The following is a 26,298-nucleotide window of genomic DNA, read 5'->3' on the forward strand; positions in this document are numbered from 1 at the left end:
ATCCTTTACTATATTCATGCCTAATATAGAGGGTGTCCGGGAAATAGGGACGAATATTAAAGTGCTATAAAATTAATATAACATATATTTTTTTAAAAAATTATAAACACATTGAGTAACTTCTACCATTTATGTATACATACACATTAGGTAATTTTCTCACATTTATGTATGAAAAACTGTATCCGGCATATGACCACCCAAGGCTGCACGGCAATGAGCAATGCGTTCATTGAAATTTGCGATGACGCGTTCACAAACATCTAGTGTGATGCCGTTAATAACCCTTTTAATTTCATCCTTCAGTTGTAGTATTGTCTGTGGTTTGTTCACGTACACTTTACATTTCACAAATCCCCCCCCCCACACAAAAAAGTCAGAAGGGGTAAGATCGCATGATCTGGCAGGCCATTCCTGATTTCCTCGCAAAGAGATAATTTTTGAGGAAACTTTTCATTCAGCAGACCAATTGTTTCACGGGATGTGACAGGTCGCACCATCTTGCTGAAACCAAAAATCGTCATTTTCAATTTCCATTTCATCCAAAACTGGGAAAAAACAATCTGAAAGCATGTGTCTGTAACAGTTGCTGTTCACAGTGACGCCAGCTCCCTTATCGTCTTCAAAAAAGTACGAGCCAATTACTCCTCCTGCCCAGAACCCATACCACACACTCGTGCGCTGAGAATGCGTCTGTTCTTCCACAGTGACTTGCGGATTTTCTGTACCACAAATTCTTCAGTTCTGATTATTGACGTACCCACTGAGATGAAAGTGTTCCTCATCTGAGAAAATTATTCTTGTCGTGAAGTTCTCGTTCTCCGCTTGTCGAGCAAATCGATGTCTCTTTCCATGATCTGTAGGCTTCAACTCTTGTGTAAATTGAATCTTGTATGCATGCATTCTCAGATTCAGGATAGGATTTCATGCAGTGAACTTGGTGATAAATTCAATTGTTGAGCTTGTCGGCGAATTGATTTCATGGGGTTTACGGTCACACTGTCACGACAGCAGTTTTCTTCTGTTCGAACAGAACGCGGTCTTCCAGTTTGCCAACATTTAACACTGACCCCATGGTCTCAAACTTCAGGACCAACTTCCGAACTGATGATTCAGTAGGAGCAACATTACGTGCAAGTGTCACTCGCAAATCTCGAACGGTTGCCGTGAGACTCTCCTTGTTTTTGTAATAACTTTTAATCACTTGGATGCGTTGCTTTGTTGTCAAACACTCCATGCTGAAATAAACACCAACCAACAATGCTCATTACAAAGGCTACTAATCGGAAGGATCGAGGATAACAAACATGGTAAAACCACGGCTGCCAACTGTTGTATGGCAAAATGGTGCGAAATTCAAATTCGTCTATTTCCCGGGCACACTCTATTTCTAATCTGTGGTAGCCTGTGTGTTGCTACATGGAAACTTCGACTAAAATGCCCCCCTCCCACGTTATCGGCACTTAGGATGCTTCTCATTTGTATGTTAACATGTCTTATTCAAACGTGATTTTAGACCAAATACTTTCTCACATGTTTCAACATGTGAAGAGCACGTACATCAGTTCCCAAACTTTTTGTGACTATGCTGTTTCTCACATGTATGTGTAAGTACCTATCTTCCACATCTGAACTTTCACTATATCGTCTCTTTTCTTCACATGTAGGTGGCAAACATTTTACAAAAAAAAAAGCTTCTTGAATTCCTGATACGTAAATTGTCTCTTTTCTGCACATCTTAGTATGTACTGACAAATATGAACTTTGAATTTTATTTGTATTAAACATGCGATGCCAAATATGATTTTTTTTTAAATTCCATTCCGCGCGATTCACACTTCGTTTTTTACCTGTATATATTAGCATATGAGCTGCCAAGGGCGTATGCCGGATACAGTTTTTCATACATAAATGTGAGAAAATTACCTAATGTGTATGCATACATAAATGGTAGAAGTTACTCAATGTGTTTATAATTTTTTTAAAAAATATATTTTATATTAGTTTTATAGCACTTTAATATTCGTCCCTATTTCCCGGACACCCTCTATATTAGGCATGAATGTAGTAAAGGATATAGTCAAAAATTATTTTTGCAACCTTTTTTAGCGTATCGTGTGGGAAGCTTCACATGTAGCAATAGCTAGGGAAAGAAGATTTAACACAGCGAATTCATGCATGCCAAGAGTGTGAGAAAGGGTTTTAAGTAGAATTCAATTTGACAATGTTAACAGATACAAGTGATGCACCTATCTTATGTCAAGAGTGTAAAAAGAGAATTATTGAAAATTGACATGTGGGAATACACATAATGCATACAAATTAACAATTTTTAACGTGCGATAATTTTTATAAGGTACAAAATTTTAATTTTTATAATGAGAGCAAATTTTATAATAAGGTATATTTCAGACAGCATTTGCATGCATATGTATACACATATAAGAAAATCAGCACTTACACTTTACAGATAATTTTTTGTTTTGGACAAATATTTTATTATAATCTCAGAAAAAACAGGCAAAATGTTTTTAATGCCTTGAAAATCCCGATCTACACTGTTGGCATATGTGAAGTTTCTCACATTTATGTATTAGATGGTGAGCTGCTAAGTTTGAACATTGAATAAATTTCCTTCCGCAGTATTTGTGCATATCGGATTTTTTACCTGGATGCATTAGCACGTGTCAAATCTTCAACTGTCAGTAAATATTGTCCGTTCACTGTAGCTTGGCGCTGTGTTTTGACACAAAACCTGGCCAGCGAATCTTAGCAGTCCTTCCCCTACTTTCCCCTTATAGCAGTTGTAACAGTGGAACTAACTCATCAATTTTAGCACTAGTAGGGTTTGGTATTTGCAAGTTGCGTAAATTTCGAAAGAGTTTACTTCTTCTCTAATCAGGACCGTAACTTGTGTGGGACAGGGGAGGGTCAACTTCCCCCCAGGGAGGTTCCCCGCCGTTCGAAGGGGCCCATTTGGAGACGAAATTTTCTTAATCCATATACAATACGAACATGAAATTATAAATGAAGCAACAAACAGTTTCACTACATTACATAAAGCAGCGCACAAAACGTAAATAAAACAAAAGTGAGCCTTGTGCCCACTTCAGTAAGAAACGTCTATTATTAGGGGCCCTAGAAATAACATTTATTCGTATGGCTTTGAGATTTGTCAATGTTGTCCCCTTAATTAATTTGTCATGTATGGAATGGGCCCAAGGGCGTAAGTAACGGCCCCGCAGACCTTGCCGTGAGGGAGGGCCGACAGGCTCCGGGGGTAATAAATAGTAAGAAAAAGTTAGAAAGAGGGAGGCCAAGAATGAGAAAAACAACCTTTTCTTGGAGGCACAAATACACATATTAATGCTTGCCCCCCAGAAAAAAAATATAAGTTACGGCGCTGTCTCTAATGTGAATTTATTGGTACACTTCTGCTAATAGTTAACTATATCAGGTTGGTCTCTTTAAACCTTGGGCCGTGGAGAGAAACAATATTACAGGAGGATAGTATTCATATTTTAAGAAGGTGGGGAAAGGAGAGCAAGGATGAGAAGAAAGAAACACTTCTACATTTACTTCATAATGAATTTAAACACACATAAATGAAAAAGGGATGTCGGAACCCACCACCATATTTGTGGAAGTGTTGACAACATAATATTCTGAAGGAATATATTTCCCGCCAATTCTGGGGCCTCGGTGTTTGGCCTAATTCTGGCCTTGCAGCAGTGGCGGATCCAGGGGGACGATCATGGCGATTGCCCCCAGGAAAGGAACCTTTCTCATTTTATATATTTAAATAAAACCCAATCCCAGAGTTTGGAGCTCTTAAAAATAGCTCTAAGTAGCAGTATTAAAACCCACCGCCCTCAAGAAGTCCGTCCTGGATCCGCCCCTGCCTTATAGAAGCTACTATTTAGTCATTCACCTCGTGGGACTGAGGAAAACCTTAATAAGGAATACCGGCCAGAGCCGCGTTCATGCCCACGCTCGATCTACCTATTTTAATGTCTTTTTTCGTGTTGCACAGTGAGGGCACCCAAACAGGGCAAATGTGTACAGCTTTAAAATGTTTAAATGTTAAAATTCGCTTTATACTGTACTTTGAACACTTAATTCAATGTGTATTATATTCTTCTTACAGCAGCATGGTTTATTTCCTAATACTTTAAGTCTATGGTTGTTAGTATTTATAATTATTGCATCCTACTAATCCTTCTCAAAGCTCGTTCAATTAGTATGAAATTCTACACTTAGCAGTTTGCAACATTGCAAACCTTCACCAAGAGGCAATATGTGGGGAGAATATTTCCACCTATACTCGCATCGAAATTCCCAGCCCTTGTTTACAATCAGTACAATATGTTTCTGTCGCCTTATCATGAAAACAACGCTGTCCAGCGAACCTAACGGTCTTCGCTACCTCTGTTTATTGTTTACAATACAAACTGCCATCTTCCAATATTGCCAGGCGTACAAGATTTTCGCACACTTTCGAACAAGAACACTTGTACAAAATTGAGTGTGCATTATATGTAAGATTGTATTACATAATAACTAACTCAATTTTTCATAACGTTAATATCTCAGTCATCTCAAAAGCAGCAATTTATGTAGTAATAGCACTTGGTCCATGACTGTGCAGAAGTAGGTACATTCGGTTCGGAGATTCATGTGCCTGGCAACCATGAATTAACCATGTAGGGGTGAGAAGCAAAGTTTTGACGCTCGCACTACAATTGTTGTTTGTAAACAATTTTCCATCCTAGAGTGAACAGACAATACTTTTCCGCACACTAAGAACGTGTTTTTTTTACTTTTATGTCTTCTAATGTGTGATCCTATGGATGAATTTAATTTAAATCCTTTACGCACCCTAGGTACGTGTAAGTTTTTTACAGTTATGTCTTAGCATGTGCCTCCCGAAGTTGGATCTATTATTAAATCCTTTTCCGCACACTTTGCATGTGTGACGTTTTTCACCTGTATGTATTAAAACGTGTGATGCCAAACATGCTTTTCGAATAAAACCCTTTCCACACAATTCACACGTATAACGCTTTTCACCTATATGTATTAGCATGTGCGTTGCCAAGGTCGAACTATGCCTAAATTCTTTTCCGCACTCCGTGCACTTGTAAGGTTTTTCACCTGTATGTATTAGCATGTGAGCAGTCAAGTTAGCACTTTGAGTAAATCTCTTTCCACACTCATAGCACGTATGAGTTTTTTCACCCTTATGTATTAACATGTGCGTTGCTAAGTTGGATCTAGCAGTAAATCCTTTACCACACTCTTCACAGATGTGTGGTTTTTCACCTGTGTGTGTTATCATGTGCGCGTTCAAGGTTGAACCTAGTCTAAACCCCTTTCCGCAATCTCGGCATAAGTAGGGTTTTTCACCTGTATGTAGAAGAATGTGTTTTGCCAAATTCGATTTGTTAACAAATCGCGATCCGCACTCTTGGCATGTGTAATGTTTTTCACCAGTATGCGTTTGCATGTGTCTTCCTAAACTTTGTTTACTAATAAAGCACTTCCCGCAATCTTGGCATGTGTGAGGTTTAATACCTTCATGTATTAACATGTGCGCTAACAAGGTTGACTTGGTTCTAAATCGCTTTCCGCACCCTTGGCAAGTATGAGGCTTTTCACCTGTATGTATTAATATGTGAGAGGCCAAGCTTGCACTTTGCCTAAATCTCTCACCGCACTCTTGGCAAGTGTGAGGTTTTTCTCCAGTGTGTATTAGCATGTGAGTTGCCAAATGTGAATTAGAAATAAATCCCTTCCCGCACTCTCTGCATGTATGAGGTCTCTCACCTGTATGTGTAAACATGTGTTCTTTCAATTTTGCATTGCGATTAAAACCTTTTTCACACTTTTGGCACCAATAACGTGTTTCAGTTCTATTTGCTAACACATTTCTTGTTAAATGTGATCGACTAACTCCGTTATAAACATCTTTGAAAGTATGAGATTCCTCACCTGAATGAGAAATTATTTCCTTTGGTGTAATAAACGTATTGGCTTTTCTGGAAAGAGTATATTTATGGAAACTGTAAGAAATTCAATAAGCAAGGAAATGGAAATCGATATAAATAACACGAAACATCAAACGAATCGAATGCTTGAATGTAAACTACAACAACACTGGGAAGATTCTTATTTGCATTATAATTGTTATAGCATCATATACATGAGGCGTTCCCAGGTACGTTACATTTGGTAATAAACTCAAGTCTAAAACTGTTGTGTGTTATTAAATGGAATCTTGTAGATATATAGAAAACGAGAACTCTCTAAGAGCTTTGCAACGATAACGATTGTTTACAATTTGTTGGAGCGGAAAAAGGATAGTAGGGCACCTAAGACATTAATCTTTGTAGCCAGACTTGTTCAAACTTCATCCTCTATGCTTTCATATATAATGAGTATGTCATCCTAGTGAGATGTGTATGTGCACTGCAGGGATGACATTGATAAATATTTAATAAATATAGTGTATAAACGCAACCAGAAATAATTATCATAGTAAGCGATGGATAATAAGTAATTGAAGTTTTATTGAACTGGGTAGTAATACATTTAAAAATATGTGATACCTAATGAATTTTGGTGTTTCACACCCAAGAAGACTTTGAAAATTAGTTTGAAGTTAGTTAGTAAAACTATCTCAGATACTTTTAAATTATAATAACCCAAAACGGATTACATTTTCTTACGCAGTGGTAGGAGAGAGTATCAAAATGCAAAAATGAATATACAAGGAAATGGAGACAGCCTTGATGCTGGAGTTATCGAGAATACCTTGTCAACGTCTCAATAATCAACAATCGTAAAAGGCAACTAGGACATCAAATGACGTTACAATTGAATGCTAATAGGGAACAAATATAAGCTAAAATACTGTAGAACAGATTACACGGCAATTAGATTCCAAGCTAGAACAAACAGAAAAAATTATGCTACAATGAAATACTAATAAGGAACAAACAGATTCCAAAATAAAACAGATTACCTAACAGTTAAATTCCGAATTAAACCAGACAGACACCAAAATAGAACAAATTCTTCACAGTTTTGAAAATGTAAGAAGTTCAGTTCAAGCAGTGGAAACTAAGGTAAAGAATCACTCAAATCAAATACAGAAAGTACAGGAAGAATTTCAAATCCTGAAGGAAAAACTTCAAGCAGTACATGCCAGCTATAATCTTGTTAGGAACTTGCCAAGCACCGCACATCATACAATTGAAACCAGGGTTTTGAAGAGTCTCGACCTACAGTAGAATACTATCCCGAAATAGGAGACAAGGATTCCATTTTTCAGAGTGGAGATGAAGAGAGAAGACCGCTAAGGAATACTGATGCTTATGTACAGCGGAATATTCATAAGCACGTAACTCCTATTGAATTAAGAAAGTTTAAAATTCACTTTAAATTTACTAAGGTAAGATTTATGACCAAACTTAATGGTCGTTTGGATGAAATACTGGCTAGTAAATTTCTTGAAAAGCTAGAAGCCGAATGTGATGTGATAGATGTATATAAGTCTAGTATCCTCCACTATGGTTTAAAGCTATTCAGAATAATTTAAGTAATTATGGTGGTTTCGAAAGGGAATTATTAAAAAAAATTTTGAAAATTATTTTACACTAGCTAACAGAGATAAACACGTAAGGAACAGGCGTTATAAGGTGGATATAAGTCTTACAGACATGTGATAACACATTGAAACGATTTGAAGTTGATGAATCGTTATCAACCTGAATATCGTATTATTCTTTAGTAAGAATGTTACCTATCAATTTACAACAAATTCTTATATGCTCATAGTGGATACATAGCAATGTTAACAGAAAACAACCTAATCATTTTCCGGTAAGAAACGAACATCAAGAAGGAGGACAGTCGTAATATGAAAGGCAACAGATATACAGGTAGTAATAATAATACAATTCAATCTAGTTTAATAGACACAATAATGCTTGAAATTTTAGAAACAATACTATAACAGATCCAATTCAGCACCCAATTTTAGATTCCGTAACTATTTTAGAGGTAACAGAAATATTCCAGATAAAATACACAGAAATAATTAATTCAACTATAAGAAATTTTAAGCAAGAATGTGCTGATTAATGTAACCTAATCCAACCACTTAGTAATGGCACTTGATGTTAGACGTGGTTGGCCTAGAACGGTTTAAAACCGCAGCAGTATCCTATTCTCATCCATATAAGAATAATTGTGTATACTCTCATAGTAATGCCATATTGTTGATGAGTTGAAAAAATGGTGTCCTACTCATAATACTAAATCAAACTGGATACAACTTGTTAAAAATTTGATACCTTAAAATGTGTTGTCAAAACTTAATATTGATAATATCAGTTATGATACCTCTAATTAATTGTGATTAAGAAAATTTTCTAATTAATGATTTTTCACTCGTAAGGAACAATTAGGTACCTTCCATATTGTGACGGATGAGTATGTGGCAAAATGCAAAAAGACAAATTTTATTGTTATTATTAATTGCAATGTTTATTCTAAGGAGAATGTTTTAGTTTACATTCATTTATAATCATAATACAGATTGTGTTTCTGAAGTTTTAAAAAAAAGTTTTCTTATATATATCTTGTGCCCGAACACGAACACGAGCTAGTTTGAGTATGAGTTGCATACTAATTTTAAACTGGCTCGTATAAAAAATTAAAGTAATATAAATGATAACCGGGAATATAATATTGGAGGTAATCAAAGATTTGAACTGTCAATGATTAAATTGAAATATTATGCAGTATTGTAAAATATAATATACTAAATAAATTAATAATGAAATAATATGTAAACATATAATGTATTGAATTAATTATATTTATGTATACATATGAGGGTAATTCAATAAGTTATTGAACTATATGCATAACAAAATATACGTTATATTACGGTCCAGGAGTTTACATTTGAGCTAATTAAATTATCAATTCCCAGTAGTTCGGGCGCCATTTATACAACGATAACGTTTGTTTACATTTTTTATAGGGCAACAAGCGCAATAATCTTGTACCTAAGATGATAATCTTTGCAGCCAGATTTGTTCAAACTTGTTTTTCTATGCTCTCAGATATAATAAGTGAGGATGCCATCCTAGTAAGATGTGTATGTGAACTGCAGAGGTAGAAATGATAAGTATTATATAAATATAGAATAAAAACCTAATCAGAAATAGTTTAAATTCATGAAATAATTATCATAGCAAATTCTGGGTAATAAATAAATAAAGTTCAATTGAATTGAGGTAGTAATACTTGTTAAATATATATGTTACAGTTTACATATTACTTATATTTTTAAAGAAGACAAGGTCTTTTCTCTTACTTACTCAATTTATCTACACACACACACACACACATATATATATATATATATATATATATATATATATACAGTGTCGGATCCAGGATATGATCAAGGGAGGGGCTAAACCATAATTTGCCGTTTTATCTAGTGTAAAGCAGAATTGAAGCCCATTTTATCCAGTGTAAACTTGAGCGTCAAGGGGGGGGGGCTATAGCCCCGTAGCCCTCTCCCTTGGATCCGCCCGTGTATATATATATATATATATATATATATATATATATATATATATATATATATTAGGGTGGTCCATATTTACATGGGGAAAAATAAATTTAGTAATTCCTTGGACTCACCCCCTAAAATGGTTCCATATGGGACAAAATTAAGCCAGGAGAAAAATTAGATCCATTGAATAATTTTAAATGGTGCCCCAAACGACCTAAATTTTGAATGCGTTTACAATACATAGTATATGGGGAAAAGCTGGAATAAACTCTTGTAATTTACAAACGGCTTAAGTGAATGGAAAGATATCTTGGATAATTGAACTAGAGGAAATGAACAACCTAATTCTGTATAGCATTATTATGGAGGCCATCTTGAAGTTCGCCATCTTGAATTCAGGTCAAAATTTTCAAATAGGAAGAGCGTCATGTTACATATTTTGAGGTGGCGTTTCCCCAGAAGCACAAATCTCGTATTATTTTTAAGCTACCAATAATCTTGTAAGAGTTATTACGTATGAAAAAGGAAATGCTTCGATGTAATGTTATTTTATTGTAGTTATGGACCACAGATTTGAAAGAATTTTGGAAGTATTTTACATAAACTGGAAACAAACTGCTAGAGAAAGTTAAATCTTTGTTTCCCCATGAACTACCAATAAGTTTTTCCATCAAGATGATTCATAGACCATTATGAGGAAAAAGTAAAAATATAACATGGAAGAAATTGAAATATCCCTTATTTATGTAGTACTGTAGCTTTGGGGTAAGTTTCCAATAGGGTTTCAATCTTATATACTACACAGTTCACTTAGGAAAAGATTATCTATGAGAATTCACTATGTGCAAAAGAAACTGTTTCTGATACTCATTTTTCGTAAAAACGATTTTGTAATCTTCTGTTAGTTTTACTCCCCTTTCTGCTGCATCGTTTATTACGGAGATAAATTTAACTATTGTCTTTCCTTGAAGATAGTCATTGTTATCTGACCATGAAATCAGATCACACTCAAGAAACCCTTTGGGTATTTTAAAACTCACGAGAAAAAATTGTTTATTTTATCAAAATCACTGATTTCTCTTTTTGCAAGATATTTTTATGGTATTATCCTTGTGTCAAGCCTCTTTGCTGCTTCACGGTTTCTCCTTACAGTTTTAATTCTTTCAACCAATTTTTATTTTTCCACCAATTCATCATCAAAAAACTCCAATGCTACGTATTCCTCCTTCAAGTACCAGAGATGCCGAGAAAATTTAGAAAGAGCCACTTCAGATAATTCATTATCTATTTGCCTATAACTGTACAAAGCTTTCAAAAATTGCAGGTCTTGTAATGATGAATGGGATACTTGATCACATTTAAATCAAGCTTGGACATATAGTCGTATCAGAAAAATTCATGCTCTCCGAAAACCCGTTTCTATTTGCTTCGTTAAACGAAAATGTTGGCGAAAGAGAAATATTTTTGAACAGTATATTGCTTTACCCATCTACCTTGCATGGTGAATTGCTCCAGGCAAACGAAAGAAAACTCTTCGAGGAGGTATGCCATCCAAGAATGTCAATTCTAAAAATTTACTGTAATCTTTTCTGCGGTGTCCTGCTTCTACAAGTTTGATAGCAAAATTCAATACTTCATTTCTTACATCTGAAATGTTGTTCCTTACGTCATTATCATCATCAATTCTGGAATAAAGTTAGTACAAACTGTTTTAGACCAATGTTCTGAAAATGCTTAAATAGGGGAACGTCCGGTCCAGATGCAAACGAAACACAACACTTGCCAAATACACATTTTAAAACCAATTCATAAATGTAGTGTCTACAGGGAAGGTATAGAAGATCATTTTGGAGCATCTGCTCCAGTAGAATGAAAGCACCGTTCACATGACACATATTGCAGGGAATAGTGTGACAACAAACTGCCTGCACGAACTTTACCAAGTTCCATTCTTCAAGCTAATGAACTGTAGTAGAAACAATATGTTCGTTCTCCTCTTCATGATGACAAACTGAGAACACCAATTAGCCTCTCATGAGTATCTTCTGTAATAAATATTGATAACCCGTCGATAGTCTCTCTACCAGTCAAGTTCGGCAGTAGTTTTCCGTCTCATTGCACAACTAACGCACTTGATGCACTCCGAAATTGTTTTTGTGGTCTTATGCAACTTCGCTACGGATTTCTCCCAGCATCGATGCATTTATTACTAGTTCCTTTACATTATGGCCTAATGTTTCTGCTGTTGCTGTCAGAATATGTATTCTCGTTCTATCAGTGGACTTGTATCGATCAAGAGCAGCAACCTGTCTTGGAGTTTTAAAATTAGTTTTTCCCCTTTTACATCTCTTTCAGGGTCCGGGCGCACCCAGGCACTTATTTACATTTTATCTTACATACTCAACTGGGTTTTTCTCTTCATTTCTTGAAATGCTTACCTCCGTGTATTTTGGTGTAAAATTCATACAAATCATTTTCAGAAGTGCATTTTTCTTTTGCATTCCCCTTTCTAATGAAGCCGCGCACATCCCTCTTGTTCTTTTCGAGCCAAACTCATGTCTTTACATTTAGTTTGTAAGAGTTATTACTTGTGAAAAAGAGAAATATTTTCACAGGTAATAATTCTTAGACGACTAAGGCTATCTTTAAAATAGTGCCAGATTTGTGTTTCTGGTGAAACGCCACCTGAAAACGTTATGTCACATGACCCTCTTTCTATTTAAAAATTTTGACCTGAATCCAAGATGGCGCTGTGACAATACAATACAACATTAGATGTGTTTCTTCCTCTAGTTCCATTATCCAGGGTATTTTTGCGTTCCCTTAAGCCGTTTCTAAATTACAAGATTTTATTCCAGATTTTTCCCATATATTATGTACTGTAATCGGATTCAAAATTTTAGGTCGCTTGGGGCACCATTTAATATTATTCAATGAAGTTAATTCTCCTCCTTCCTTAATTTAGTCCCATATGGAACCATTTTACGGGGTGAGTCCAAAGAAATTAGGAAATCAAAAATAAAGGATCACCCTAATATATATATATATATATATATATATATATATATATATGACTTAAGTACATGCCACAGTACATATTTTACACTACGGAATGAATATCTCATTATTATAAGTGAAAATCGAGGTACGAACTAACTAAAAATGATTATGTATGATTATATTATAGACATTTGTATCAGAGAGTTTGTGGCAATTAGAACTACCAGAAACTCCCACTATAGTGACATTGAAACAAATGAAGGCTATCAATTTCTGTAACTGATAATACATGATATTAATAATACATGGTATTACAATTGAAGAATGTGATGCCAAGGTAATAAGGATATGCACTGCCCATTCGTCTTCCTTGGATTATTACTGTTAGACAATTCCAAAAATTTGAAGGTTCTCTTGCTGTAACATTCTTAGTTTGCAACACACAGAAATATGAGTGCTATTGTGCGTTTTCGCTTATCACGTAGAATTTATATTTGTAATGCAATTCGAAGGAAACAATATTATGTACTGGGTTTGAAACACTGTTCTTGCAGGGTTTGTCAAACAATGTCTCCCGTGTAAACGTGCATCGCGAAAACTTCAGTGTTCATTGTTTATTACTTTAAAAGTTAAAAGAATGTGTCAAGATAAATGCTCGACCGTGTAATATAACAAATGAAAGAAATTATTTTCCATTGCATTACAAAGTAAGGAACCTGAAATTTTGAAATAAATGATTTAATATGTAGAATGCCTACTTTCAACTGGGTTTTTGGAAGCTACTTTCATTCAAATGAGTATTATAAGGAGGGGAGGGGGACTTAAAATTTAAGCAAAACATAATCATCTCACGATCTTTCTTGTTAGAGAGAGGAAATTTAAGACATAAGCTTACCATTTACAGTGTCTCGCGCACCATTGTTTTCGGAAATATCGTATTTTTTAAGAGGAAGAGGAGAAACAATCTAATACTATTTATCAGTATGTAAACTTTACATCCAGCTTTCATCTCATTAGCTCAGGAAACGCGTGAATCTCTAAAACTGAATTTTACACTGCAGTTAGCACTCTCTCAGCCGGCTCTTTTTTTCTTTCTTCATATTATTTTTTTTTATTTTACTTTCATTACGAGTATCCCATAACTAATAGAACAGGTTTAAATTGTGCGCTAAAAATACAGGATCTGACTAATAGATTGTGTTAGAAAGATGAATTTTGCTATATAAAAGTTTACTAAAAGCCAGTGAGCAAGTGTTCTACGCTCTAAGAGATTAAAGCAGGCAATTTCCGTACTTTTCTTAATACGTAAAAGTATCAAAAGCTATAAAATTAGTTTGTAATTTAAATAATTATTATTTTTCTGACCTGAATATGAATTTCTTTATTAAAAATAAATTATTTTGTAACAGTTTCCATAACGTAACGTTATCTTCCTCAGACGTTAATATGTATGTTCATATTAATGTAGGTAATAGATATCATAATATTAAATTGTTCATATTCATTGTTGCTTATTATTTAACTTCAAATTTATATGATGAACAATACGATATTATTATAATTTACCGTTTTATATATATATATATATATATATATATATATATATAATAACCTTTATTATCATTTGTCTCTCCTTTCTTATTGTTCCCAAATATCAATTAATTTCCTAATTTCCGTGAACTTTTATTCTTCAATTCTTTCTCATAACCTAGTCCATAATTCATGAATTTGTACTCCATTTGTCCAATTGCTTAACCTTTCTCTTTTCTTTCTCTTAATCCAACTCGCTTCTTTCCATTTTCTTATTAATGTTCTATTCTCTTTTTCTAAACCTTTTAACCTTTCGCAATTTACATCATGTCCTGCTACTTGTACATGTTTATATATCGCGTTATTTTCTCTTGTAAGTCTTACGTCATCCTTATATTGTTTTATTCTTTCTTTAAGCCTTTTCCTGTTTCTCCAATATATATCATGTTACATTTCTTACGTTTCTTACATTTCTTACATTATCCCACAGCATTTTTAAGGCTTTCACAATTGATTCTTTCCTCCATTTTCTAATTTTCCTCTCATTTACTTCTTCTATTTTATCACAATCTCTCTTAATACTGGTAAGCACTGCTTTAACGTCCATACTAAACATAATCGTTTTCTCTCTCATCTCTTTAATCTTTCTATCATGTTCACCTCTTCCGTATTCTTCACTCTGTGACTCTCTTGGCCTATCTTTATCTCTTCCGACACTTCTGTTAATTCTTCTTCTAATGATTCCAGGCAGTTTCCTTTGCAAGACATTAAATTAAGACCAGTATTAGATTGAAAAGGAAACTGCCTGGAACCATTAGAAGAAGAATTAAGAGAAATAGCAGAAGAGATAAAGATAGGCGAAGAGAGTCACAGAGTGAAGAATACGGAAGAGGTGACCATGATAGAAAGAATAAAGAGCATGAGAGAGAAAACAATTATGTTTAGTATGGACGTTAAAGCAATGTTTACCAGTATTAAGAGAGATTGTGATAAAACTAATAGAAGAAGTAAATGAGAGGAAAATTAGAGAATTGAAGAAAGAATAAATTGTGAAAGCCTTAAAAATGCTGTGGGATATAGCATTTGCACAATAGGTATTAAACTGGTAAAAATAAAAGAGAGTTTAAGTATAGGTTCGAAATTAAGTTCAGTTTTATTTGAAATCGTAATGAATAGGTGGGAACAGAAGGTGATAAAAGAAAGAGGGAAATACTAATATTGTATTGCAGATACGTGGATGATTGTTTAAGAATATGAAAAGGAACAAGACAAATGGAAAAGTTTTGCAAAAGCATTGAAGACGAAGAGAAAGGGATAAGCCTGGAAACACAAGTAGAAAAAAATATAAACTATTTGGACATGACACTAGAAAGAAAAGGAAAATTTCTTACAAGATGGTATAACAAAGAATGCGCGGCACGGACTTACTGTCATAAAAGTGACGTAGGTAATAGCACGAAAAATAACTTCATAAGAAATATGTAGAAAAAATAGAAGATATAGATACTGAAGAAGTGAAAAAGAAAGAAACAGAAAAGTTTCATGATCTTCTAGAGAAAAATGGTTATAACATAAAGACTATAAAGTAGAATCAAAGAGGACAGAAAGACAAAAAAGAGACAAAGCAAGAGAAAATGGCATGAGATAGAGAGCATTGGAAATGAAATGAAATCTGTGAGTTTTACGTCCCATGGTTATGCCGGTTAGGCTAAAGGAGACGGTGATGATGAGTAATGAATGAAAGGGTGGAATGAAGAAAGTGGGAGGAAACGGGAGAACTCCGAGAAAACCTACGCACACGGTGTTTGTCCACCACAAAGTTCACTTGGCGAGGGCTGGGATCGAACTCGGGACCCCAAGCACCAGAGGTGAACGAGAGAGCATTGGAGGAAAGACAGACACAAATAACTTATTAAGAAAAGGATGTGTGAATACATATAGAAAAGGAGGAAGAAGAATCCTAGAAGTGATTAAGAGAATGAGGAATGAGAAAGATAGAAAAAGATGATGGAGTACTGTATGAAGTGAAATGTAAAAAAATTAACATGATATATATTGGAGAAACAGGAAAAAAACTTAAAGAAAGAATAAAACAATATAAGGTTGACGTAAGACTTAAAAGAGAAAATAATGCGATATATAAACATATAAAAGAAACAGGACATGATATAAATTGAGAAGGTGTAAAAGGTTTAGAATAGAATAGAACATTAATAAGAGAACAGAAAGAAGCGAGATGGATTAAGAGAGAAAACAGAGAAAGATTAAGGAATTGGACAAATGGACTTCAAATTCATGAACTATGGGATAGATTAGAAAAAATTGAAGAATAAAAATTCACGGAAATTGGGAAATTAATTGATATTTGGGAATAAAAAGAAAGGAAAGAGAAAAATGCAGTATGCAGTAATAAAAGAGAAAGTTATTATTAGTGCAGCAAATGAAGCTCAAATTTCAATAAAGGAAGGCACAAATTAGTAACAAGCTGAAAATTGGTACAAATGTTGGAAATGATGTTCTAAACAACATACTAAAAGTCTCCTGGAATCCCACGTGACCTTCGCCACCATATTGGGAAATGGCCGCTGGAAGTATCAAATGAACAACAGCCAGATAAAAATAGCAGTATCTTCGCTATGGTTCAACATAAAGAGATAAACTTAGTGTCTTTTATAGAACACAGACAACACAATATTTTTATAGAGAAACAATTTTTCATAAAGAGCATACTTTTAGAAATATTTGGCTCTAAATTCTAAAATTCCGAAAAATACCGTCAAACGTATTTGTTTTTTTTTAACATAGGAAGTAATTATTAACAAGTTAAAATTTGACATATATGTTGGTAAAGATGATTTAAATGACATAATAAATCCCATAACTTCTTCGTTCGCCATATTGGAAAATGCCCAAATGTCCTAATAATTGAAAGATAATATATTTTTAAGTGAAATACAAAATCTGGACCGGTCTAGATATTTTAGAAACTGTAAATGCAGTCGATACGAAGAGAATTGCGATTAATGCTGGTGCGAGGAGCGAAACAATATGACGTTTAAGGTTGTCTTCCGCCATCTCGGAATCAACTTGTTTATTTTAAATAACATGGTCGTGTAACATATTAAACAACATTCTCGTTCAAAGAGAAACCCAACGGTAAGGTTATTTATACAAACGCTGCGCGTTTTGAAATTGTGAATAGATTTAGGATATATTATGTGGAAGTGCTGCGAAATATGCTATGCGAAGTTTCGAATTGAAGGATAAAGATGAAGTAAAAAAACAAGCTTTGTAACATCTCACATTACGTATTCTTTAATAACCAGGAAACGAGAGAGCTAACACACATAAGGCAAATACAATAACATGTTCAGGATGCCCACCGTTCTGTTCTATGCAGACCCTTAACCGTGCGACCCAGTGCTTGTGCACTCTGTGAATCATAGTTGGTGATATTTGTTCACAGCTCGTAATGATTCTCCTTTTCAGATAGGCAATGTCATTAATTTTACACTGGTAGGCAATACCTTTAAAGTGCCCTCAAAGATAGAAATCCAACGGAGTTAGGTCATGGGACCTTGTTGGCCACTCAACTGGTCCATTGCGACCAATCCAGCAACCAGGAAAATGTTCATAGAGCCATCGATTACTTTTCAACCATAATGCTGCGACGCCCCATCTTGTTGCCAATATTGACGAAATCACCCCTTTCAACAGTGGAATAACAGTGTTTTCAAGCACATCTCCATATTGTGGAGATTGCGGGCCGGGGATCACCGGGGTGGGGGATACCGAGAAATATAAACCTAATCCAAAATGACCGATAGTGTCAAATCCATAGTTTTCGCGGTCGCTGAAATCAATGGTGACACTTCCATTAGCGATGAGTTTCAAACTCAGCCATCATCGTTTACGGGCAGAGAATTAACTCCGGGTACTGAGTCAGGTAAAAATAATCGGAAATGACCGATATTTGTGTAAAATCCATAGTTTTGTCTACACTTTTTTTTGTTTAGTAATAGATGGTTTTATTGTGGTTAAAAACTGGTTAGTTAATGATTGTATTAAGTATAAACCTTGTTTACTATTAAAGTCATCAAAATGGAAACAAATTTATGTTGTCGGATATACATTCACACAAAATAGACCTTTCTTTTTTTAGAAATGTTTAATTGTTCTTTCATTGTTCAGTTTGTTTAGATATTTTATCTGACCCCTGCGAAGAACGGCATAATAGCTAGTATATAATAAAGTGCATGTATGTATATGTGTATGATCCAACATAATTCTGATATGTCTAGAGGAAAACGATCGATATTAGTATCGGATACTTAGTTACGGTGTCGCTTAGGTAGATAGTGTCACTTTCAATTCCGCTTAAGTCTAATTAACACCCAGGGTGGATACGTAGGGATAAAAAAATCGGAATCGATCGATATTAATGTCGAATCGTAGTATATGTATCAAGGCAACCTTTGTAAGCGAGAAAAAACTGTGTAGATGTATGTTTCGTCTTTTAAATGAAATAAGACATGTTATTGCGATCGGAGTTTCACTATTGATCTCAGCGACCGCGAAAACTATGAATTCGACATTTAGATAGGTCATTTCCTGCTCTTTTACATGTCCCGGTAAACGCCCCTTGTTCGTAAATTGAAAAAAAAACTAGACGCTTCGTTTTGGTCTAGGATCTTGACGAAGGCACCCGTGAACAAATGTGGTAACTCCCAGTCCACTCGTCTGTCACCAGGTCGCTCACAGACAGACAGACACACAAACAAACTCTTTATTTATATTATATGGCCGGATTTAGAGAGTGCCCCTGAGCACATGCACCCCCCTTCACTGTAGATATAACTATCTAGAATGTGAACCTACCACTGAAAAAGCAACATTTTCCGAAACTTTCTGCTGCCATGTGCCCCTTTGAGGCTTAAAAGAAGGCTTAGTTTTGCAAAAGCAATTGTTTGTCTTCTTTCTGAAGGTTGAGCGAAAAGGATTCCTTGAACAAAGTAATATTTCTCATTCACACAATAGATGTATAAGGCATTTAAAAACTTAAAAATTTAAATCAAATTTAGTGGTAGTTATTTGTTCACCCCCTTCAAGAAATCCTGAATCCGGCACTGTATCTATCTATCTATTAAACATAACAATTACTATGTTCTGCAATGATTATGTTTTACACACACACACACACACACACACATATATATATATATATATATATATATAACTGATGTATTTTAATTGCGGATAATAGCACCCCCTTCAAGAAATCCTGGATCCGGCACTGTATCTATCTATTAAACATAATAATTACTATGTTCTGCAATGATTATATGTTATATATAAACAACTGATGTATTTTAATCTAATTATTTTATGTAATTTTTCATGCATTGCGGAAAAAATAATTTCATAAAAAAAGGCATTGACCCATATGGAAATCGAACTCACAACCCAACGATTTGAAATGAGCTAACAGAAGTACTCTTTGCAATATTCTTGTAGCGATATACGTATAACGGCTCTGAAGACAACTCTATTCATATCCACTGCAAACGCTGCGTTTTTCTACTTTGACTTTTTTTATTTAGTACTCAGGCGAGAATTATGTTCTATGTTTTGCAGCATTCTCTTACATATGAAAATTCCTTTACGTAGGGAAAGATTTTTTTTTGTGTATGGAGAGCTAAAGGACAAACAAGTATGTGCTGACAATAATACACGGTTTCGAAATATTGTATCATTAAGTAGTTCAATCAATGTTGCTTTTTTATATACTTGGTAACAAGTCTTATTATATTTAAAAGAAGAAAAACACATCTGCAAATTTTTTCCACATTGCAAAGGTTGACTTTGAGGTTCGAACCTGGTTTACTTTTTTCCGAAGATACCGGAAAATGGACTTAGAAAATTTTTGCCTCAAAACAGCAATAAAGAGTGCGCTCAACCTTTTCGAGACATGGTGTACAAGAAAATTAATCAAAGAAACAATGGAAGTTGTTACAGGTCCAGTAAATCCGATATTAAAATATTAAATATACTGGGTGGCCCAAAAGTAGGTATACAGTCCCGCACTGATCAACTCATTGCTTTTCATATCATTTCTTATTGTTATCCATTAAGTAGAGTTAGTTTCTTTATTATTTGTTCTGAATGTCTTTTTACTTATAACTTAAGCCCGGAACAGCCGAGGGAAATAAACCTATAAGCTAGAATGTTATACTTGATCAGTGTAGGGGTGTATACGTACTTTTGGGCCTCCCTGTATAATATAATAAAACATGTTAATGCAGGCTGGACCAAACGCTGTATCAAACGAGAACATTATGGATATTACAAATAAGCTAAAACGTGAGGCATTGGATAACATCAGGAAGGAAAATATAAAATTGAAATAATTTTCAGAACTTAGGTAAACATATACTGCAGAATATATCGAGAAGAAGAATAAAACAAAATACGTAAGACGTCACACATTACTTGAGCATAAACTATGATGTTTTGCATATAAAGATGTAGAAATCTCTTATAAACAAACTTTCCTACAAATAACCTGTAACAGTTTACAAACCGAGTTCCATCTTTCTACCCTGATAAGTTTGTATGCATATATATACCAGAGCAAGAAACATGCAAATAATCACTGATGCACATTTACTGTCAAATTTATAGAATTGAAAAATTTATACAATCAATTCGTAATATTTTAATAGACTACTGAGTAAATATTCCAAATATGTTGTATTCCTGCCTGTGAGATCCATATCTACGTAAAAATAAGTTAATGATGTCAAACTTGCTATGCACGGATTCGCCCACTAAGCATTGTAAGTGAAATAAAGTGAAGGATTAGAAGTAAATTTTCTATCTTATGAAGCTCAACTATAGAAATGCCCGAGAGCTGAGAGATCCACATAATTGCGAAATTTACCTTAGTAATGCGTTATATTGAAACAAATATGCAAGCAATGACGCTCGTCAATATGAACACTCACCTTCGGCCACGCGCCTGATCGCAATCGACGCATCCCTTCGCTTCCGCTCGGGCCAAGCTGCGTTCCTGCCTTGACTCAATTAGATAGCATATGGCCAGGGTTGGCAAAAACCATGGTTTTTATTGAAAAAACCAATAAAACCGGGTTTTTTTGTTTAAACCAGGTTTATTTGGTTTAAATAATTTGCTCTATATATTCATAAAATATTAAATAATGCTTTTGATAAAGTGGATACTTTCAAATATTTAGGATCAATATTAACAGGCGAAAATCATATTCACGAAGAAATTAAATGTCGTCTAAAAGCAGGGAATTCGTGTTACTACTCGGTTCAAAATCTCTTGTCGTCGCGAATTCTGTCGAGGAATTAGAAGCTTAAAATATATAAAACGATAATCATGCCTGTTTTTCTGTATGGTTGTGAAACATGGTCGCTTACTCTAAGGGAAGAACATAGAGAAGAGTATTTCAGAACAGGATCCTGAAAAGAATATTCGGACCCAAGAGGAACGAGAATGGGGAATGGCGGAAGCTTCATAACGAGGAACTACATAGTTTATACGGTTTACCCAACATTGTTAGGGTCGTCAAGTTTAGGAGGCTTAGGTGGGCAGGTCATGTAGCTAGAATGGAAGAAAGTAGAAACGCTTTCAAAGTCTTGACTGGTAGACCCATAGGAAAACGACCATTAGGAAGACCTAGGCGCAGATGGGAGGATAATATTAAGATGGATCTCGCAGAGATAGGAATACAAAGTAGAAACTGGATGCAGTTAGCTAAGGATAGAAGTCAGTGGAGAGCTTTTGTGAACGCGGTACTGAACCTCCGGGTTCCATAGGCCATAGAGTTAGTTAGTTAGTTAGCTCTATATATTCATATCATATATGGACAGAAATAAGTTTGTTTCGCCTTGATGTTATTATGCAACAGCCGGGTTATGCTGGAAGGGGTCACATAAGCTTAAAGCGGAATAAAAACTGCTTCTCGAGTTACATCCGAGAGAAATTGTCCCCCATTTGAACTCGGAACCAGGACTAATTGGCCACAAATGCGATACGTCTGCCGACTCACTCATAAAGGAATCCTGATAAAAATACGTTGTACTGATCTTTACATGCTTCTTAATATAACTGTCAAGTCATTTCAAACGGAAAAAAAAGATAAACAGTTGCACAAGTTAAACCATTATACAGAATAACATATGGACAATTTCAAAGCACTACGGAGTACAGAAGAACTAATTTAGTTCAAGTTAGTTAACAACGACTTATATTGGTCCAAATTAAAGAAATACGACGACTTAATTTGCATATCAGTAAGAAAAGTGAATAAAGATACGAATTATTTGAGTCCACTTTGGCTCAGACTCATTTATACATAAATAGATACCAAAGATACTTCTAATTTCACTAAATGCTTCTCGTGGGGTCTGTATGACCCCCCCCCCCGAACACACACAAAAAGTACGGCATTTCGATGTATTTTATAAATAGTAAACATTGAGACGAAACAATATTTAGAATTTTTCTTGATTGCAATTACATAACAATAATAACCACAAAAAAATCACAAAACAAACATTTATAAACTTATATAAAAAAAAGTTGCTTTTGTAGTATAATCTTTTTGAGTAATGAATGAGGAATTTAGGTCTGAATATAATACGAATAATATACGGGAGTGAAACGTGATAACCCACAAATGTGTGTTCATCAAGATTTTACGAACACTTACACTTTTACGAACATTTTTCGTTTTTTGGTTTAAACCAACCAACCCTGCATATGGCATTAGTGCTTTTTAGCGCCCATCTACCATAAGGTGGTTACTGTATTTTGAATAATAGTTCTTATTGTGTACGTACAATGGAGCCCCCCTCCTAAAGTGAATCTATATGGAGGAATGCACGACCGCCCCCTCCCCTCCAAAAAAAAGACCGATAAAAATACAAATAGTCGACTTCTGAGAAAGAAGTGAATAATGTATGGATCCTTACAATAAATCTCTTATATTTTCTCTTAGAATTATCTCTTATATTGTCCTAATGTCTTTGGAAGCCCTTCGGAAAAGTGTGGCTAGAGGCATTTGAGATGAATCGTGGGTACAATCATAAACATCCATATAATTATTTTGTTCCACTATGTTACGGATTTTTTGGCGCTCATTAATTGCGTTAATCAAGAGAAGAAACACAGTCTATGCAGTGTAAATTTCAAAATTAATGAACAGGCCTCGTATGGAAATTTTCCAAGGACTCTCTCTTCGCCAGCATATACAAATATGTTTGAATGTGTGTGTGTGCAACTAACTTCGATCAAATCGCCCAGCAGTTCTTTTATGGCTAAAAAGAAAGAATCGCTTCACAGAACATTCCAGCAAGAAGTCTCATTGCTAGTTAGCCATTGCATCAGTTGGTTGCGTTTCAAGTCAAAACCGGGATTTTTCCTTTGGAAAAGCAGCACAAGAGTTGGAGAAAAAAGCAAGTCAGTCTATTGAAGAGACTCGGCTAGGCAGGGGTGCCCTCGCACCTGTCGTGCGTTCTGCACGTAGAGTAGGCTTTTATACGGGCTCGCACCCAGCCCATCGACCTGACTAAGTTTCCAGAGCCTGTGCCCGTTGTTGTTCCTAAGAAGTTGAAGTAAAAGGAACCAAGTGTCGGTGTTGTGTAATTATAGAACGAGCCTTGAATCTAAATTCATTTTGTGATTTTGATTTGTTGTAGCCGAAAAGGAAAGGGGCTAGCAAGCTAGTTTTAAACGTAATCCGATACAGTCAGTGGACCTTGCCAGGAGCACTTCCAAACAATAACCTTGTTGTGTGCAGCTTAACTATTGGATACCTTTTTTCGTATGGCAAATGAATTACTGGATTGCATTTGAGAACCAGATATCTGTGGAGAGGATGGCCCAGAAGAGGAAACTGCGCCAGACTTAATCCCCACCCTCCTTGTGCAGTGCATAGTGAAACGCGAGTGTTATACAAATTATCCCCTACTCTCATTCCATGCCGCTAGCGCAAACTGTAAGTAGAATTGAGAAAGAATCATTCTTATAAATAGAAAAGGTCAACTGATTTAAGTAAATGATTTTGAGAAAATACAAGTTAAAGGCAAAGTAATTGTTTTGAGCGTTCAAGTTGTTAAATATATAATTTGCTTGTAGTTTACTTATTGTATATTGTTTGTTTAATCATAATACATAGTACTCACAATTTTAATCTCACGTTTAATTCTTAGCCGTAATTGTTTGTAGCTTTACAGGGCGCTGTAACAGTTTATAGATTATTTACTTTGATTTGTTTTGTTCATCCATCTTTACGGCAAGCACTCTTCTCTCCCCCGATATCTTTCCAGCGGTCGGTGAAGACGGGGATATCTTGTATGGTTTATGACGACCTTTTGTGGGCGCTGGAAGCCACGAAACCAAAGTTTGGAGCAAGTGAAACAAAACGAGAGAGAGATAATATATAGTTTTATTTACGATAAACCCACAAAGGTCGGTCATAACTATAAGACATTAAACGGTAACTCTTTACTTTCGGCAAGGCAATGATATCTGATATCCTGTTACTCTTAGCATTATTCACAGGCTGTCATTGATTCCTTGCTGTTCCTTATTCACATAGATATTTTCTGACTAATGTCGTTGCTGTTCCTGATTCACATACTATTGCCGAGCGGGCGACAGCGAGTCAAGGCGGGCTGTAGCCCCGGAGGGCACGTTGTTTTCTGTCTTTTTGTTCTTGGGAACTGTAACTGAGGGAACCAGTTCAGATGAATCGGTTATTGTCACTGCCTCGCATAGAGTAAAGACTTGCCCATTTAACATTTGAATTTCGGATACCCTTATGTCAGGCTACCTGTTTCAGAGAAGACTCTAGATATGAAACACTATCGTAGGTCACCCATATTATAAATATGTACAAGAATTGGTTAGAAATATGTAATCAATAATAAAGTATTCGTTAAATCATCAAAATACGAGCTACATAAGATTTGTATGCGAACTATCAATCATTATGTTTCTGTGTACAGCTCGCCCATGTGGGCTGTGCTACTTTCAACCTTTAAATTAATTATTTTACGTTCGCGGTATCTCCCACATCTATTTCTCGCGAAGTGCTGCTTTTTAAATATAAAATTTTCAAACCCAGGTAACCGTATTGTCAATCTCAACCAATTACTTTATAGAAAATTTAAATTACCTTTCCGCCCAAATTTAAACTTTGTGTTGTTACATGTTTGTAGTTACTAGAGGACGATGTGCAAGTCTCTTCAACCACTACTTTTCTTGGCATTTCTATATTACTTTCAAATGCAGTATCTTCTATTGCAAACCCTGCTTTCCCTGTGTCATTGTTTAATTTCACATCCGAGCAGTACATAACTACATCCTTTTCCATTGTTTGCTCTCCTTCTGTTGTAGGTAATATGAATTCTTCGTTGTCAGTCATCAGTTCGTATGTCCACCCTTCCCCTTCGAGTTGATCTTGTGGAAAGCCATTCTCGATTTCTTTTTTGCACATTAATTCCAACTTAACAGACGTTTCACCAGCCATTATGACCACTTGTGCTATTAATACAAATTAGCAACTGGTATTATTTTATGTTGCCAGTGTAAATGAAATGATTTACAAGAACATTCATAGAAGAAATTTAATACTTGCAATCAAACACACGATCAGAATTTATTAAATACAGATTAATTGCTGTTTGATATCAACACGTTTGAACAACTTCGTTGTTTGCTTCTACGCAGTGCTGCCAGACCAATCAGTTGGAAAAGCAGGAAACTCGAAGATATAAAAAACAGGAGAAAGCAGTAGACCCACACAGTGGCGGCATTTAAGTATAAATCCAGAGGGAGCGCAAAAAATTCCCATTCTTAAGGGGGCATTGGTCAAAACAAGGATTCCACAATTCATTACTACTTTCATTTCAAAATAAAGCCATACATGCAAAACATAAATTTGAATTTTAATTACTTCAAAATAAATTTCATGAAGAAAATGTTTTCTGATTATTAGGAATCTTTTGGAGGTACAAATACCTTCAGCCCTAATTGCGCCTAATGGCTATAAAATGCCTAATTGCCGCCCATGCTTCCTAATGCCATAGACTGAATGAATTTTCTGCAGCAAAAAGCAGGAGGATTTGCAACTGAATTTTCC

At 35.1% G+C, this 26,298-nt stretch overlaps 2 protein-coding genes across 3 annotated transcripts; both read right to left on the reverse strand.

Moving 5' to 3' along the window:
• Positions 1 to 1,816: 1,816 nt before the first annotated feature.
• On the reverse strand, positions 1,817 to 6,038 carry LOC145676014 (uncharacterized). The gene has a single exon (XM_081746852.1). The coding sequence runs from the start codon at positions 5,840 to 5,842 to the stop codon at positions 4,880 to 4,882; it is 963 nt and encodes a 320-aa protein (XP_081602978.1). The 5' UTR covers positions 5,843 to 6,038; the 3' UTR covers positions 1,817 to 4,879.
• Positions 5,901 to 25,885, reverse strand: LOC145676016 (uncharacterized). 2 transcript variants are annotated; one of them, XM_081746853.1, is made up of 2 exons: positions 25,333 to 25,885; positions 5,901 to 6,038 (listed from the first exon to the last, which is right to left on the reverse strand). In XM_081746853.1, exons 1-2 carry the CDS (start codon positions 25,684 to 25,686, stop codon positions 5,988 to 5,990), a joined length of 405 nt encoding a protein of 134 aa, XP_081602979.1. In that variant the 5' UTR covers positions 25,687 to 25,885; the 3' UTR covers positions 5,901 to 5,987. The 2 variants fall into 2 exon arrangements, with proteins under 2 accessions (XP_081602979.1, XP_081602980.1); XM_081746854.1 differs by lacking the exon at positions 5,901 to 6,038 and adding an exon at positions 8,987 to 9,178.
• Between the last annotated feature and the right edge of the window lie 413 nt (positions 25,886 to 26,298).

The sequence above is a fragment of the Thermobia domestica genome, chromosome 18, assembly GCF_964235325.1.
Source record: "Thermobia domestica chromosome 18, izTheDome1.hap1.1, whole genome shotgun sequence".
NCBI classification, from domain to species: domain Eukaryota; kingdom Metazoa; phylum Arthropoda; class Insecta; order Zygentoma; family Lepismatidae; genus Thermobia; species Thermobia domestica.